This window comes from Periplaneta americana, chromosome 16 (assembly GCF_040183065.1).
Source record: "Periplaneta americana isolate PAMFEO1 chromosome 16, P.americana_PAMFEO1_priV1, whole genome shotgun sequence".
NCBI lineage: Eukaryota > Metazoa > Arthropoda > Insecta > Blattodea > Blattidae > Periplaneta > Periplaneta americana.
In genome coordinates this window covers 110,228,680-110,245,656 of record NC_091132.1, presented here as the reverse complement: position 1 = coordinate 110,245,656, position 16,977 = coordinate 110,228,680, and the positions used below count along the sequence as shown (strand labels likewise).

The following is a 16,977-nucleotide window of genomic DNA, read 5'->3' as shown; positions in this document are numbered from 1 at the left end:
AAGGTCCATCAATGGCGGTATGTAATTTTCAAAAAGGATTGTAATAAATTCATTGTTTTCATAATGTGCTATCTCGTTTCAAGTTTTACAATTATGCTAGATTTCCTGTTGGTAGTTTCTTTGAGTTTTCTTTGCACCTAACCTGTTTTAGATTTTCGAAAACTTTCCTCCTAACATCACCTACGGAAACATAAATTTATAGCATTTAAGTAATGAACCTTGAAAGTCACTATTAATTTCAATTCAAAATGAACGCAACGAGTGACGTCCTTAATTGTACACTATATAAATAAATAATCAATATACAGTTCGTAATAATGAACTTACCCCAAAGTTTGTGCATTCCATAATTCTTAATATGGACTTTGTTGAAATGTGGTTTAATATTGAAATGACGAGCGGAAATAAATTGGATGGTACACAGTAAACAAGCAATTATTTCGTCTTCAACAACAAAATAATCATATTCTCATTTCTTTTGGAAGTAGTATTCCTTCACGGGTTTAGATTTTGCCATGTTCCAGTTCTCTTTAAACTGCAGTACGCGTAATATTTGTTTGTTTGTTTACTTATTTACTTACTCATTTACTTATTTTCTTATTTAGGCCTACTTATTTACTTAATTATATATTTATTTACTTATTTATTTATTTACTTATTTACTTACTTAATTACTTACTTTCTTACTTATTTACTTATGTATTTATATATATATATATATATATATATATATATATGTTTGTTCATTTATATATTTATTTGGCTGGAGTGCGTTACAATGTTGAATGACAGCATTGACATCCGGTCATATAGCTATCACTCACTTGTCAACGTACAATTTATTTATCGTCCTATTATTAGTAAAACCAGTTAAGACCAGTAATGCAAGTTTTGTAAAAACAGTAATTAAAACTTTATTAATGCACGAAAAATCATAATAAATTCTTCAAATAAAGTAATTGGTTTGCTGCCTACAAGCAACATTTCGGACTTATTTCATTTTAGTAGAATACAGAGCACGGAAAGACAAGTCGGGGACTGTACTTAACTTATTTTACACAAAAAGTGGATTTAATCGGCTTTACTAGTAATAGGACGATACACATAGGTAGACCTTACATTATTAGCACACATATTTTTTAAAATTTATTTTACATGTCTTTTAATTTATTTATTTCCCTCATTCATTTTTCTCTTACTTTCTAAAGGTATGTTCCTAAGGATTTTATTATCTGTTCATTTGTAATTCTTGATAGCGTATTGTATACCTGCCGCCGCGAATGAATGTTTATGCAGCCGAGCGTAACTAGAACGTCATGACCGCGCTGGTAGAAAAGGTGGGTGGGGTAAGAAAGGGGAGTATAGCAGTGCTCTCAGGCGCTACAGTTTTGCAGGCCTGGTCCAGTGTGTACTCGCACTTACGTCGTAGCTTCTTAATGGATTTTGCTACTATTGAGTCTCTGTAACTCATTGCCCCAGGAACAATGCACATGAATAATTGTAATATTAGAAATCATAAAAAATGACAAGGTCTTTATTAGAAATCATAAACACTTAATAGCCACTTAGTTTCAATCAAATCCAAATATCCAAATGACAATTGAAACAAGAATTAATTATTCTATCTTGTAATAAGTTATTTTAGGCAAGTCTACGAGTACACCTTTATATTAATTCAGTGGTGAGGAATGCAGCAACAAGTAGCAAGCCTGTTTTAATATGATTTATACACAGTATAATAAGTGGTTATGCAATGTAGAAGGAATGTAACTTACTATCACAGTCACGAAGCTTGGGATGATTTTTTGCATTTTTCGCGATAGTTGCTAGCCGCTTCGAGCGCTGTGAGGACTAGGAACAATAGACTGTGCCGCAGCTATCGTGATCTAATACAGGCCGTAAGGCAGACCATGTAATTCGCTTAACCCGATCACGAAGGGCGGCGTTTCAACCATATAAATTAGTTGGAATGCATAAACAGTAACATATATTTCTCTAAAATGTAGTGTAATTCCATTAATAAAATTTAAAACAATGATTATGAGACACTTCAGACATAATTCACTTGCGAGTTAAGGTGTAATATTATTTTTGTTGTGAAAATTACGTTGTTCGTATGTGTAATACCTGCCTTTATTTCGATTAAATATTGCGAAATTCTTGTACATTCATTTATGCACGATTCAATAATTTTCAGTTGCACCGCACGGATATTTAGATATGTTGAAATTATAGGTTATGTTTACTTTACGAGTTGCCCCTTTCTGTCTAAATTTAGTGATCTCCAATGCCTTGCCATTCATATAAAAATTATAGGTTATGTTTACTATATTTAACTTATATTCCTAAATTCGCAATTGTACGTTATAATTAAGCATAATGTCATGTATGATACCCCGGACATTCAATTTGTCTGTATTTTAATACTACAATTGAGTATTGAATTATTGTATTTATCTACTACTTTAAGAGACGAAGTAAAACAATTTAATAGGAGTGGTATGGTAAATTTTCTATCTACAATTAAGAAAGGTAGATGTGCTAAATTAAAATCACAATATAAATTCGTTTTTATTGAACCTCAAAATAGCTTCCATTCTAAACTTGAAATGTTGACGCGAACAGATCATGTTAACGCGTAAAATTCTCTTCACATTAAAATAACATAGTTTTGTAATTATTTATGCAACATATTATGCAATAAGAAGTAAACGGAACTTATGGACACATTACACTAAATAAAGCTTAGCGATGATACGCAATAAAGTTATAATATGATATTTCACTAAGCTCCATACACTGAAATAGGAAACCCGAACAAACATTCTAGTTCGAAAAGGCATTGATTGTGCCGTATTTCGCATTTTTTGTAAAAAGTTGTGTAAACTATGAAATATTAGTTATCGATTGTAATAAATGTAAATGGCTAAAAATACAATAATTTGAATAATAATATGGGACAAGGAGATGTTTGTAGCACTATAAATTGTAAGAAAAATAGGTCACAGTTATCCTTCATCCGAAAGATCCGAGAAGGTGAGTTTATAAAATACTAGTGGCTTGAGTAGCAAATACTGCAAACTAAGTTCATTAGCAGTTAAAATAAAAATGTTTCAGATTTATTTTCGATGAAGAATAGGCCTACCAGCCATTTTAAAAGTTGTTTCCATAATAATGAAACATATTCTCTCTGAATGGTTTTTTATGCCAAATAATTTTTCTTCAACTATCCATCTTCAGTTTTTGAGTTTAAAAGCGAAAACGTAAGTAACAATGTCAGGAAGATCAGTGGATTTTTCATGTTGGAGTAAAGCAACAGTAGCTATTTCAGGTCATTGTGGAATGTAGGTGAGAGTTAAGAAAATGTCAGGATCGGGAGGCTACAAAATCTTGTAAGCCTCTTCGTCTTTCCTTAGGAACTGTAATTTTTGCGCTCTCTCCAGACAACATAAACATCCATGTATATAAATCACGCATATAAATATCCACACCACACCGCCATTAAATATATGAAAAAGACCCACACCACTTGATTAATAACTATAAAAATCTCATTTTTAATAACAATAATTTTAACTTACCTAAGTTTTGTAGTTTTCAGTAACATATACCGTATATATATTATACAGCCGTCACTCAGTAAATTATGGAAATGAAGATCTAATTTAAGATATTTTCTCCGTCTACTTATATAACCCCAAAAGGTTTAAATTTCATATCATCAATATGCTTTATCATTAAAATGTATATCAGTGACAAAATACTCATATCATGGCATTAACTATAATAATATTTCACTTTTAATGATGATAATGTCATCAAACCACCTCAAGTTGCGTAGTTTTTAATACCCAATATATAGCTGTACTCAGAAAATTACACACCACAGAATCAGATCTGTAAATTATTTAGTAAGTCTTGAAAGTTTTTAATAATCAATTATAGAGACATTATAAAAAATTACACAAATGAAGATCGACATATTGCTGTCATTATGATGTCACAAAATTTGCTCTGATTTGCTCTAAATATGTCAGCAATTCTGCAGGTCATGGCCTTCGTGTAATATTGCTTATTGTAGTGTGTGTTTTGTTTTATTTATTAGTTCTCAAAACTGACGACAAATATATTTTGGAAAATAGAAAAATTATGTAGGAAAATTGACATTTCACTGAAAACTGCTATTTTTCCGGAAAACTTTGGGTTCCAAGCTTCAAAATGAGGAGTCATTCATTAAAATCCGTTCAGCCATTTTCCCGCAATTTCCATTACGAGTTCAAATTATATATATAGATAATATACATACTTTATGAAAATAATATATAAACCTTATGTATTCCATATTTCAATAGTGGAAGGAAGGTGTTAATTTTTCCAAAAGAACATGATATCGAAAGTACAATACATTTTATCGTCTGCTAAGGAAAGGGTCTGTGATAAGGCGATAGTAGCGATTCTGGTGGTTAGCAACTATCTATGTTTGCATATTTAGTAATTATTGAGCTTCGTAAATGTATATATTAGACTGTGGTAATAGCAACTGTAACGGGAGAAGCTCTTTCCCGTCCCTGTTCTATACCCTCTGGAATGGCACACACGTACTCTATTGCATAAATCTTTTACGGTTCAATGTTTGTCTATATTATCAGTTATGACAACATACTGTGAAACTTAATTACATATTCAATATACTAAATTAGTAAGTTAGTTTACACTACATGAGTGTTCTTACAGGGATGGTTTGAAATTAGTGTCGATCATGCGCAGTAGTCAAGACTGAAACAGTTGTCAAACCATCACAAACTCACTGCAGAAAAAAAAACCTACTGTCGATTTTATATTAACGCTTTTGTCGTGTCGCTGATGATTCGCATTTGTTTCCTGCGTAAGTAGACTATTTATAAAGCAACAAATTGCAGTGTATATATACAAATCATTAAGGAATGCTATAACCTCAATGGATAAACTCATAAATAATCATTCAAAATCAATTTCTTGAGTATCAATTACATCCAGTACATGTATTTCTGCTAGTGCCGTGCAATGTTCGAACATGAGAGGGAATATCAAGATACTACGAACTCCGCCCTACTCCATAGGCATCCAGCAATACGTAGAAGTTATGCATGTAATCTAAAACAACCGAATCCATTGAAAATCGGTAAGAGGTGTAACTTTTAAAAATTGAATCATAAAAAGGTATTTGTAATAATTACATTAAAATTACTTAGTAAATATTTAACAAAAGACAGTACTTTAAGCTTTTAAATGCATTTTTTTTTAATTTAACATCAATATCCTCAGAAATATGACGCTTTAAATGTTGCATTGTGCGACATTTTTAACGAATTTTAACGTGCAATATTTTAAAAACATGTGAACTTAGGAAGAAATAAAAATACACTTGCTGGTTTATTAGACCCATAGAGTTGGTACAAAAAATATATAAACGCAATCAGAAATATGAAGATCAAAATTTGTATAATTTTGTGCGATTTGACGTGGAATGACTCATATGCGGAGACAAAGAGGAAGGCAGAAAATAGGAAAAACTGGAGAATGCTGAGTTTGCAGTGAAAGACCTGCCCTTAGGTAGACCACTATGAATGAATGAATGAATATAATTGCAATAATGTCTCGTAATTAATATTGTAGAATATGATAACAAATTTGAAAGACATGTATAAAAACACATGCTTATCATCACTTTCCTATAAAGTTCATTGTTTCTGAAAATATATTCATACTGATAGCAACCGCATAAATTTCTTTTCGTAGATAACTACTCATGACTTCAAGTTACAGAATGAATGAAATTTCGCTATACTTCTGCACTGATTCTTTTCTATCCTCATGTTCAAACGTAATACTGAACATAATCAGTAAGGCTGTGTGCGAACTGTACAGTAAATATTGCGCTCTGGCGGCAATACAGTGCAGCTTTTAGTGGGAGTCGTGTATTCAGCAAAGATGACTTAAGTTGGTGGTTGTGGTTCTAATAATAGTTACAGTAATTATTCTGTCATTGGGTGTAATTTTACATACAAAAACTGGAAGGAAAGTTTTCTTCTTTCCAAACGAAAATCAGCAAATATAAAGTTTGGATTAAGACCAGGCTTAGCAGCTACCTAAGACTGACGTTAATAGCACACTGGGTATATAGTACGCCGAATACAAATAATGCAAGGATGATATAAACAAACAGGTCACGGCTTCGTGTTCGTGGAGTACAGTCAACTCCCAATTTATTTATTCATTCATTCATTCATTCATTCATTCATTCATTCATTCATTCATTCATTCATTCATTCACTCACTCACTCACTCACTCACTCACTCAATTTATTTATTTATTTATTTAACCTAGTAGAGATAAGGCCGTCAGGCCTTCTCTGCCCCTCTACCAGGAGATTTCAACTATAATAATATGAAGAATATAATTACAGTCAGTATTAAATTTACAATTACAATTACAAATAAAATTACAATATTAAATTTACAATTACAATTACAATAAAAGTCAAAGTGCCTGACTAATGAAAGCTAGATAATTTATCATAGAAAAACAAAGAATATTTTATATTTACTGAATTACAAATTATCACAAGTTACAGGAGAACGGAGAAAGTTACACAACACAGAACTGCACGCATTGTATTCTTCACCTGACATAATTAGGAACATTAAATCCAGACGTTTGAGATGGGCTGGGCATGTAGCACGTATGGGCGAATCCAGAATGCATATAGTGTGTTAGTTGGGAGGCCGGGGGGAAAAAGACCTTTGGGGAGGCCGACACGTAGATGGGAAGATAATATTAAAATGTATTTGAAGGGGGTGGGATATGATGATAGAGACTGGATTGATCTTGCTCAGGATAGGGACCAATGGCGGGCTTATGTGAGGGCGGCAATGAACCTTCGGGTTCCTTAAAAGCCAGTAAGTAAATAAGTAAAAACAGTAACTTTAACGGGCATGACTTTCAAAACAGCTTCAATTTTTGGCATAAAGAAAATATCAAATATTACAGCTGACAAGATTAAGTTATTTTTATAATGGAAACATTAATTTAATTGGCACATTGAGTTAATGTCTACGTGATAATCTATATTGATATAGGCCTACATACTCTAGCTCGCTCCAGCACAGGGCTAATCATTGGGTAACGAACTTGAAATCGTTGACAGCAAGAGTTTGGAAAGGGGTCGTCAACCCTCGCCATTTGTACGTTAATACTGAGAAAGTTGGATAATGAGGACATCCCAAGGCACACATATATCACTTAGCACAAATCGCCATAATCTCCGGAATGATCACTGTTACCTGTTAAAAGTTTGTCTAATTACAAATGCATGAAATTATGTTCATTTCTTCATAGTCAAAGCCTGTTTTTATACGTTTAACTGTAAATAGCAGCAAAATAGAGAAGTAGGGACCGCACTTTGTCGCAGGAGGCTACAAGATTAAGTATTACTGGAGTTTTTAATTGGACGACTTGCGTGTATCTTGCAAGCGAAGTGCTTTATTATCTGCTCATGCGACTCTTCTTTGGTGAAGTTGAGTAGAACAAAACATGGACTACTTCAACAATTACACTAATATTTACAATTTAAATTATCTATATTGTATTACGTACTAGAATCAGTGGTGATATTCGAGAAGTTTAACAAGCAGCTATCTCATGAGTACCTATGTTAAACATATATATATATATATATGTGTGTGTGTATATATATATATATATATATGAGTGTGTGTATATATATATATATATACAGGGTTAGTTACAAGTCTCGCACCACCTAAATAACTTTTGAAGAATGCGGTTCAGTCACATGAAACGTGGTACGTGGGGATAACCATATACTAAGAACTCAATAACGGTATTACCGAGTTTTTTCTACTTCCGGTTTAACCAGAAGTAACTCTAACTCTCTTATTTTAAATGGAACACCCAATATATATTTCTATTTTTGAATAGTGCTCATTAAGAGCTTTTCAAAAAGTACCCACACTCGATACTTCTGTACAAATTCAGTGTTGCTAAGTCAAGAAAACAGAAAAGTGTATCGAATATTAAAATAATAAAATACTCCTTACTTACTTACTTACTTACTTACTTACTTACTTACTTACTGACTTTTAAGGAACCCGGAGGTTCATTGCCGCCCTCACATAAGCCCGCCATTGGTCCCTATCCTGAGCAAAATTAATCCATTCTCTATCATCATAACCCACCTCCCTTAAATCCATTTTAATATTATCTTCCCATCTACGTCTCGGCCTCCCTAAAGGTCTTTTTCCCTCCGGCCTCCCAACTAACACTCTATATGCATTTCTGGATTCGCCCATACGTGCTACTTTCCCTGCCCATCTCAAACGTCTGGATTTAATGTTCCTAATTATGTCAGGTGAAGAATACAATGCGTGCAGTTCTGTGTTGTGTAACTTTCTCCATTCTCCTGTAACTTCATCCCTCTTAGCCCCAAATATTTTCCTAAGCACCTTATTCTCAAACACCCTTATCCTATGTTCCTCTCTCAAAGTGGGAGTCCAAGTTTCACAACCATACAGAACAGCCGGTAATATAATTTTTTTTATAAATTCTAACTTTCAGATTTTTCGACAGCAGACTGGATGATAAAAGTTTCTCAACCGAATAATAACAGGCATTTCCCATATTTATTACTCCTTCCTTAACAAAAACTAAACTCTTTCATAGTATGATGACGCAGAATATCTGCATGGAAACATCATATGTACTTCGGTACATTATAATAATATATAAAACAAAGCTAGCTCACCTTCTAAATTATGTGTTCAAATTGGTAGCCCTCAGCTGCTTTACAATGTGTCACTCGATCATAGAAACCATTTAAGGAATAATTTAACCAGGCTGTAGGAATATCTTGCACCACTTCCATTTTTAGCTGATTAACATTAGCTTCTGAATGAGATGAAGATGGTAATGCCGGTGAAATGAGTCCGGGATCCAGCACCGATAGCTATAGTTACCCAGCATTTGCTCATATTGGGTTGAGGGAAAACCCCGGAATATATTTCAACCAGATAACTTCCCCCGACCGAGATTCGAACCTGGGCCACCTAGTTTCGCGGCCAGATGCGTTAACCGTTACTCCACAGGTGTGGACTCAATAATAATAATAATAATAATAATAATAATAATAATAATAATAATTTGCAACTATCATGACTATGCGCACATTGACTTTTCTGCTCGTAAATTCCAAATGCCCAAGACAGTTTCAAACTGTCGGACACTGTTGTATAAATAAACTTTTCAACTATTCCGTCTTGATAGAAGTGCTTAACTGTGTCTATCTGAACAGAAAAATTGATGGTGTCTTTTAAAGACACACTTCACCTTTGTAGACTTGTTGATAACTCCATTAGTAAGCATAGGATACATAATCCCACATTTTGTGTGACTGAATATTTCTCTGTTATCATTTCCTGAGCTCTCTTCAGTGTCGCCGACAAGGCATCATTGTCTTTATCTCAGCCAATGACTCAAGATATGTATTGTACAATAGAGCTAGGTCGCGTGCATTCTCAGCTGTACCGCCATTTCCTCTCAAATAAAAATGTCTATATTGTTCTCAACGTCAGACCTTCAAATATTTCTTCATATCTATCTGGTTCCCTTCTCTTGACCTGTTCATGCTATATGACGATACTATAATTTTGTCTAATATCTAAAATAAAAAAAATACTATTCTGTGATTATCTTTATACTATCGGCACTCTTTTGGTATTCATACATTCCATATGAGCTATTCCATCTCAAATCGACAGAAATATAGAGAAAATTGACCTTACAATTTCTAAATACAATGAACTTTTTTTGTACGTAGAGAACTGTGATACAATGCTTTGTGCAAAGTTTGAGGCATCAGAACTTCATAGTGTTTAAATTAAAAATATTTAAATTTATCGTATTTTTTTTCATAAAATTAGCAACTTTAAACTGTTGTGGCTCCGAAACCCTTTCACCCAATGATCAATATCATGGTTTATTTTGATGCTGAGAAATTATAGTTTATATTGACATATAAACAGATTTTCTTACTTTTTATGGAAATAGAGAAATTTAGATTTTTCCTCATTAAGACACCTTTGCCAAGGAAAAAAATATTTTTAAAATATATAGTTAGATTCCGCATTGAAAGTACAAATAAACATACATTGTTTACTGATGGCACGTTGATAAGAAAGTATTGAAAATATCAAAGAAAGAAAATAAATAGTACGCGCGTGAACTAACCAGCTGACTGTGAGGCGGGAGACAAGCAAGGCCAGGAGTCACAAACACGTGATGTGTCGTCTAGCAGCCCAAGGCTGAGCTAGCTTTATCACAGGTTTTCATAAACACAGGAGTAAAATGACGCCCAACGCTCGCTTATCTTCAGCTCTCGGCCAGTGCGTGCGGTACTGCGCCGTTCAAGTCTAGGCGTGTGAAAATAATCTATTTAATACCCTCGAAACTTATTGCCATACCCTAAGCAAACAATGCCGAACCCCTCGTAATAATGCAAGGTTTTTTCTCAATATTTTTTTTAATTTTTACAAATTGGCAAAAAGCCTAAAAGTAAGTAAAATCAGATTATCTGTCTCTCTGTACATAATAAAAATAAGGATTACTTCTTAACATAACCTACCAAATGTCAGCTTCAAAATAAGATCTCGTTCAATGTTCTGCAGTAAATGGTTCCAGAGTTCTGAGCGCTGAAAGAGGCTTGTTTTTATAAAATACGCTAAATTTGTCGCTCAATAATACGAAAACCGTTTGAATTTCGATAGTATATTTTTGAAAATGCACTCTCCTCAGCACCTTGTATAAATAGGAAAAAAATTAGAGTATTAAAAAAATGCGAGGTTTTTTACTGATCGATTTCATATGGAATAGCCCATACAAACCTTATTTCCTTACTAAAATTACAGCAAAATGTTCGTTTTTAGCAACTAGTTTGCATTTTTGTTTCTGTGGCTAATTTGCAATTTCTTTCGTGTGTCCACAGACCCGAATATCCCCGAGACGGGGGGACAGCTGGCCAAATCGTCGTACGGGGACGGAGGCTGTTGTTTCCACCACTGCGGGGCGGCGGAGCTCTGTCACACCGAGCAATGCTTTACCAACACCAGCAGCAGCACCACTGTGGTACCAGTGCACCACTGTGAAGCAGAAGGGGGCGGCGGGGGCACATCACGGACTCCAGTGTTTTCTGCGTGTAGTAGCTCCAGTGCTACAAACATTATGGTGCACCCGCCCCTCGGTGGAGCGACATCGGGGGCGGTCACCCCCTGCAAAACATTATTCATCAATTTGTTGTTACATATAATATTCCTTTTAGTGATCGGAATGATGTTTGGTTTGGGGTTCACATAGTGAGAAACACACACACATAAAAATTTGTTCGTTGTTTTTTTAAAATGAATACACGTATTATAAAAAATAAGAAAACCGTTGAAAAACTCGTCAGATTTCTAAAAAAAAAATATATATATAAGAAGTCTAAGGAGGTTAAGAATTTGTATCTCCTGAGCTTATATATACACTAGAGAGCCACGTCGTTTGGTGCTGATGGAAGTTTCTTTTTGTTTGATGTAAAAGTTATGTCGCATTTGAGGTGGGTCATCACAGTCGTGGTCGAGAGGAACACGGTAGTTGTGGCCTCGTTCTTCGCCAGGTCTGTTCACAACGAGAGCAAAGAAACTTGGATTCGTTGTCAACCTTATTACAAGCCACTGAAAAGAAGTTTCCAAGAAACATACAGAAAGTTTTGACTGATACAATTTATTGAAGACATTTCAAAGACGAATGAATTCCTCGGGACGTAAAGGATAATTTACCTTCAGAATAATACACGTGGCCATGTACTTGTGTTTCTTGCACTCGACAATGACTCCAAGTCCTTAGAAAACTGTCTCTGTAAACAGACCTAGAGGCCAATACAAGTAACAGATGAGATACCCTAGAGCAGTATCCATTAGGCTCTGCTGACATTTAGACATGTGGCGTTGGAAGTACATTAAAGCTTCTGAAATAATATAGATATGTCTTTCAATATGTGGTAGAAATTTAGCAATATGCATTTTGTCTTGGAAACCGTAAACATGTGACCATCACTGTATACAGGGTCACTTTTTATAAAACATCAACGAAATTTTTTGTGTCCTATCCTTGCAGTTTATGGTTGATGGCCTTGACAATTGTTGATTTTAGAGAATAATTCTCCTTAAAAATATTGGTAATTGACCAGAAATTGTGGACCAATGATCAAGATGAAGTGCTGCGTTAAATTAGCCACAGTCTTTGAAGAAATGCCAACATGGTGGAAAGACTGAACACTCATTTAAAACAAAAGACTTCTGTGCATGCTCGTCATGACATTATTTAAATAGTTCTAGCAACAGCGAATTTTATTTTTGAGATTTGAGATCACAGGGTACCAAGTCGAAATGCACACGACTTCCATTATGCAGACTTCGTAATAATTTTGTTTCTCAATATTAAAGAAAACGGAAAGATTGTCTAATTTTTCTATGACTTTAATTAGGTAAGAGCGGTGATTATTATCATAGTATCAGTTTAAATTGCTTATGCGGTCAGTAATTTGCAAATATAATATATTACTATCATACAACACAGAGAGGATGTACTGATATAGAATATTTGAAGCAACCTCGAGCTTGTGCCAATAATAATTCTGTTGGAGAAGGACAGACGTTGCAGATCGTTGTGTCAGCCTTTCCGCCATGGTGTCGATCGTTCTAGAACGAAGCTTGCTGCCGAAGTACTCCTGTCGACCATGAGACCATGTTATAACAACCAAAGTAGTGGGGAGGAGGGCCCAAACAACCGGTTACGACGCCACGCGTCCAGACGCGTGAGCAAAGCCAAGTATCCGCCATGTTTGGTTGCTATGACAACCTGCCACGTCAGGGGCAAGGTCACGTGGTACAGAATCTTACATCATTACGTGTGTGCAAACACGATCCAAAATACACCATTTATGTTTATTTTTTTGAGTACAAGGGTTTTAACGAAGAAAAAATTATAGCTCATTCTCAATCGTTTTTAAAATAACTAAATAAAATTAACCACAATGGTGTTTTACAAAAAAAAAAGTTGTTAGGAGAAATGACAAACAACCATAGAAAACGTTTGATGTGCAGCGCGAAGTACTTCTTGAAATCATGTGCGAATGCGTTGTTCTCAATTTTGTAAAGGAGCAGTAACGTAGAAAAGATGCCCCATCACCCACCACCCAAATGATACCTAGTTCTAGAACACAAATCTCAAATCGTCATATCAAAAATATATATAAACAGCTGGCTTCTTTTTTCTCTTGCAAACCTGTACGAATCCATCTTCACTCAAAACAAGCATGATGATACCATTATTATAATATTACAGTAACTCACAATTTCAACAAATCACTCCAAACTCCCTTCTTCAAACATCTAAAGAAGAACACGACCCTTTGTGCAAAAAAAACCTATATTACTTTATAAAAAAATTAACCTCTTAAGACGTATTATAACGTTCCACAAAACGCTATCTATAATTTTCATTTTTATTTAACTGTCATTTGAAAGAAATCGTTCCCAAATAAATGTTTCTGTTTTCCAATACAAGCGTTCTAGAAATTCGAAAACTGCATAACACAAAAAAATCGTAAGCAGAGGAGACGAATTAAAAATATTGATATCAAATCATATAGCGAACCTAAACAATTGTAACGGTGTAATAGCGAAATACGTAAAAAATAAAAAAAATTGACTTAAGTTTTAATTTCCATAGCATTTAAATGAATAGGCAGTAATATAATATTTGTTATAACTATCCACTAAGGGTAGGGAAATGTCCGGAACATGACGATGATCGGTCGACACGGTCCAGTAGTCTTTTAAACGTCCAGGTGTTTAGTCACGATTGAAGGCATTGTGTGTAGCACTCCACTGCCTTGACAAGGGCCACGATAGAGGGTAGAATTTCTACTAGATCACTACAAAGAGGTGATGGGAGAGAGAGGAAGGGGGAAGAGAATCGTGAGGAGAAGGCCACATCCCAGAAGGAAGAGATAATAATTGTATAGCCAGTATAGGCCAGCCAAGTTACAATTACCGACGGCAGGAGTTCGAACTACTGAGCTCGTTGCATGTTTCCTGTTTGTAGCGATAGCAGCGGCCTCATTTCCATCGGTAATAAGAAGTTGGTGGACCTATATCCGGCAATACATTTTCATGCACTGTTTCCATTACGAATTTTTACAGACTTTATTTCTGATTATTATCAAGAAAAGAGCAAAATAAATATTTGTTCGACGTGTCCTGTTGTTTCTGAACACACTCAAAATAAATTAAGAACGTAATTTATTAATATTCAGACAGAAGACTACAGAATAGAATTCACGTTATTATTATTATTATTATTATTATTACTACTACTATTACTACATCAGCTGGTGATGACATTTTCTGTCGAATATGCTTGTCCAAATTCTTAATCAACACTAGACATTCAAAAATAGCCAAGGAAGAAAAGGAGCACATAAATATTCCTATTTCTTATGTAAAGAAGATAAACTCCAGTTCTTTACATGACCTACTGTATTTAAAACTGAAACTTTACCATTTGATTTACAATAGAAAAATTACTTCTGAGATTTTCTTCGCATATTTTAATTCTGTACCGATTCATTCATTCATAGTGTTCTGCCCAAGAGCAAGTCTTTCACTGCAAACCCAACATTCTCCAGTCTGTCCTATTCTCTGCCTTCCTCTTTGTCTCCTCATATGATCCATATATCTTAATGTCGTCTATCATCTGATATCTTCTTCTGCACCGAACTCTTCTCCCGTTCACCATTCCTTCCAGTGCGTCCTTAAGTAGGCAGTTTCTTCTCAACCAGTGATCCAGCCAATCCCTTTTCCTCTTTCTAATCAGTTTCAGCATCATTCTTTCTTCACCCACTCTTTCCAACACAGCTTCGTTTCTTATTCTGTCTGTCCACTTCACACGCTCCATCCTCCTCCATATCCACATTTCAAGTGCTTTTATTCGTTTCTCTTCACTTCGTCGTAAAGTCCATGCTTCTGTTCCGATACAATGTTACACTCCACACAAAGCACTTCACTAGTCTCTTCCTTACTTCTTTCTCCAGAGGTTCACAGAAGATGCTCCTTTTTCTATTAAAAGCTTCCTTTGCCATTGCTCTTCTCCTTGTGCTTTCTTGACAACAGCTCGTGTTACTGCTTATAGTGCACCCCAAGTATTTGAAGCTGTCCACTTGCTCTACTGCCTCATTTAGAATTCGCAAGTTTACCTTCTTTACTTTTCTTTCTATAATCGTGGTCTTCATCTTATTTGAATTTATTTTCATTCCGTACTGCTCACAGCTGTCACTTAGCTCCAGTAGCATATCCCTTAGCATCATCTCCTCTTCTGCTAACAACGCCATATCATCAGTAAATCTTACATACTTTATTCTTCGTCCTCCTACTATCACTCCTCCCATGTTCTGAAAACAATTCTTCACTAAATTCTCCAAGTAGATGTTGAACAGGGTAGGTGTAATCTTAATTTATTTATAGTGGGCGCATCGATTATGTATAAATAAAAGTTCATCCTGATTACAGAATCCAAACATACAATGAAATTGACGATTTTAACATAATGGAATTCTTTTAATAATTATTAATTACTCATTTATCATTTTTAACGTTACGTACGCGTAATAAATTAGTATAACGCATGTAGCATACATAGGAATGTAAGTTTGTTACATCATACAATATTTTGTTATAAAATATATACAAATGTAAGACTATACTTCATTGTAGAAAAAGACAATGTAAATGGCAATATCAAATAAATGTTTCGTACGGAATATCATACTTGTCACATACGTAATCAGTGTACATTACAAAAAAATAAATCTTTATATTGAAATCATCAACACTCAGTGGTGGTTTAATCAAAATAACGATATTTCCTTTTTCTTTTTTTTTTTTTTTTTTGCATTGCGCAGAATAAACTGTCAAATAAAATGGTACATTTCATACTAAGAGATTTTTTAAAGAAATTAATAACTGTCTGCAGAATTATTTCTACTCTTTTCTGTCGACAAGTCTATCAACTCCCACATGAAAGATCAAACACAAAAGATGACACATTGTGCAGAAAACTATAACAATCTCTTTGTACCCATTTCTTACTTCCTCTCCTAGACTGGAGTTGTTAATGACCACCAGGAGAAATGTCACATTTTAATTGCTCTGACGAAAAATATGCAATTCTGATATTGAAACAGATTACGAATTCCACGCTCTTGTATTAATAATTATTAGAAGTGATTATTTTACCCTGATTTCGGCGATTAAAATGGTTTAATTTCGGTTAATATTTTGTAAAAAATAAAAACAAATTTCGTGTTCAAAAGAAACTTAAAAATAATATTTCTTAAAAACTACTGACAGAAAATTGTTTGCATCATTGATTAAATTCATTCTACTGTCACCATGGTCACAGCACTGCCTTCTTGAACTCATGAAGGCAGTTGTTGCGAGAAAGAGAAATCACCGCGCTGCTCCCTGGAAGTAGTTCCTGAATCTGTGCGTACATCGTTGCCAGATGTCACACGCATGTAATACTGAACGATCAAATATATAGAAATGTCCATGTTCCATATTTTATAACGAAGACAATTTTCACGTTCTGTTTGAAAGAAAGAGTTATTTTTCGTGCGAATTCCATAAAATCTATTTTTGTTGAAAATATCGTGATTATGAAGTAATTTTGTAGATTTCTATCAATTCCGCGAAATTTCGCAGATATAGGTTATTTCACTTAATTCTGGACTTTTATTAACCCTCGTAACTTAGCTGCTCTAGAATTGCATGCTTCTTATCTAGGGTCTTTTTTGACCCCAAGAATATTTGTTCTTAATGATT

General features: G+C 34.4%; 1 protein-coding gene across 1 annotated transcript in view; it reads left to right on the top strand.

The window, feature by feature from the left end:
- The window catches only part of Mid1, a 37,396-nt gene extending 25,868 nt beyond the window's left edge, over positions 1-11,528 (top strand). Inside the window, exon 3 of the mRNA XM_069813312.1 lies at positions 11,040-11,528. Coding sequence (XP_069669413.1) covers positions 11,040-11,407 — 368 coding nt within the window. The 3' untranslated portion in view covers positions 11,408-11,528. The remainder of the gene's footprint in view (positions 1-11,039) is intronic.
- The last annotated feature ends 5,449 nt before the right edge of the window (positions 11,529-16,977 follow it).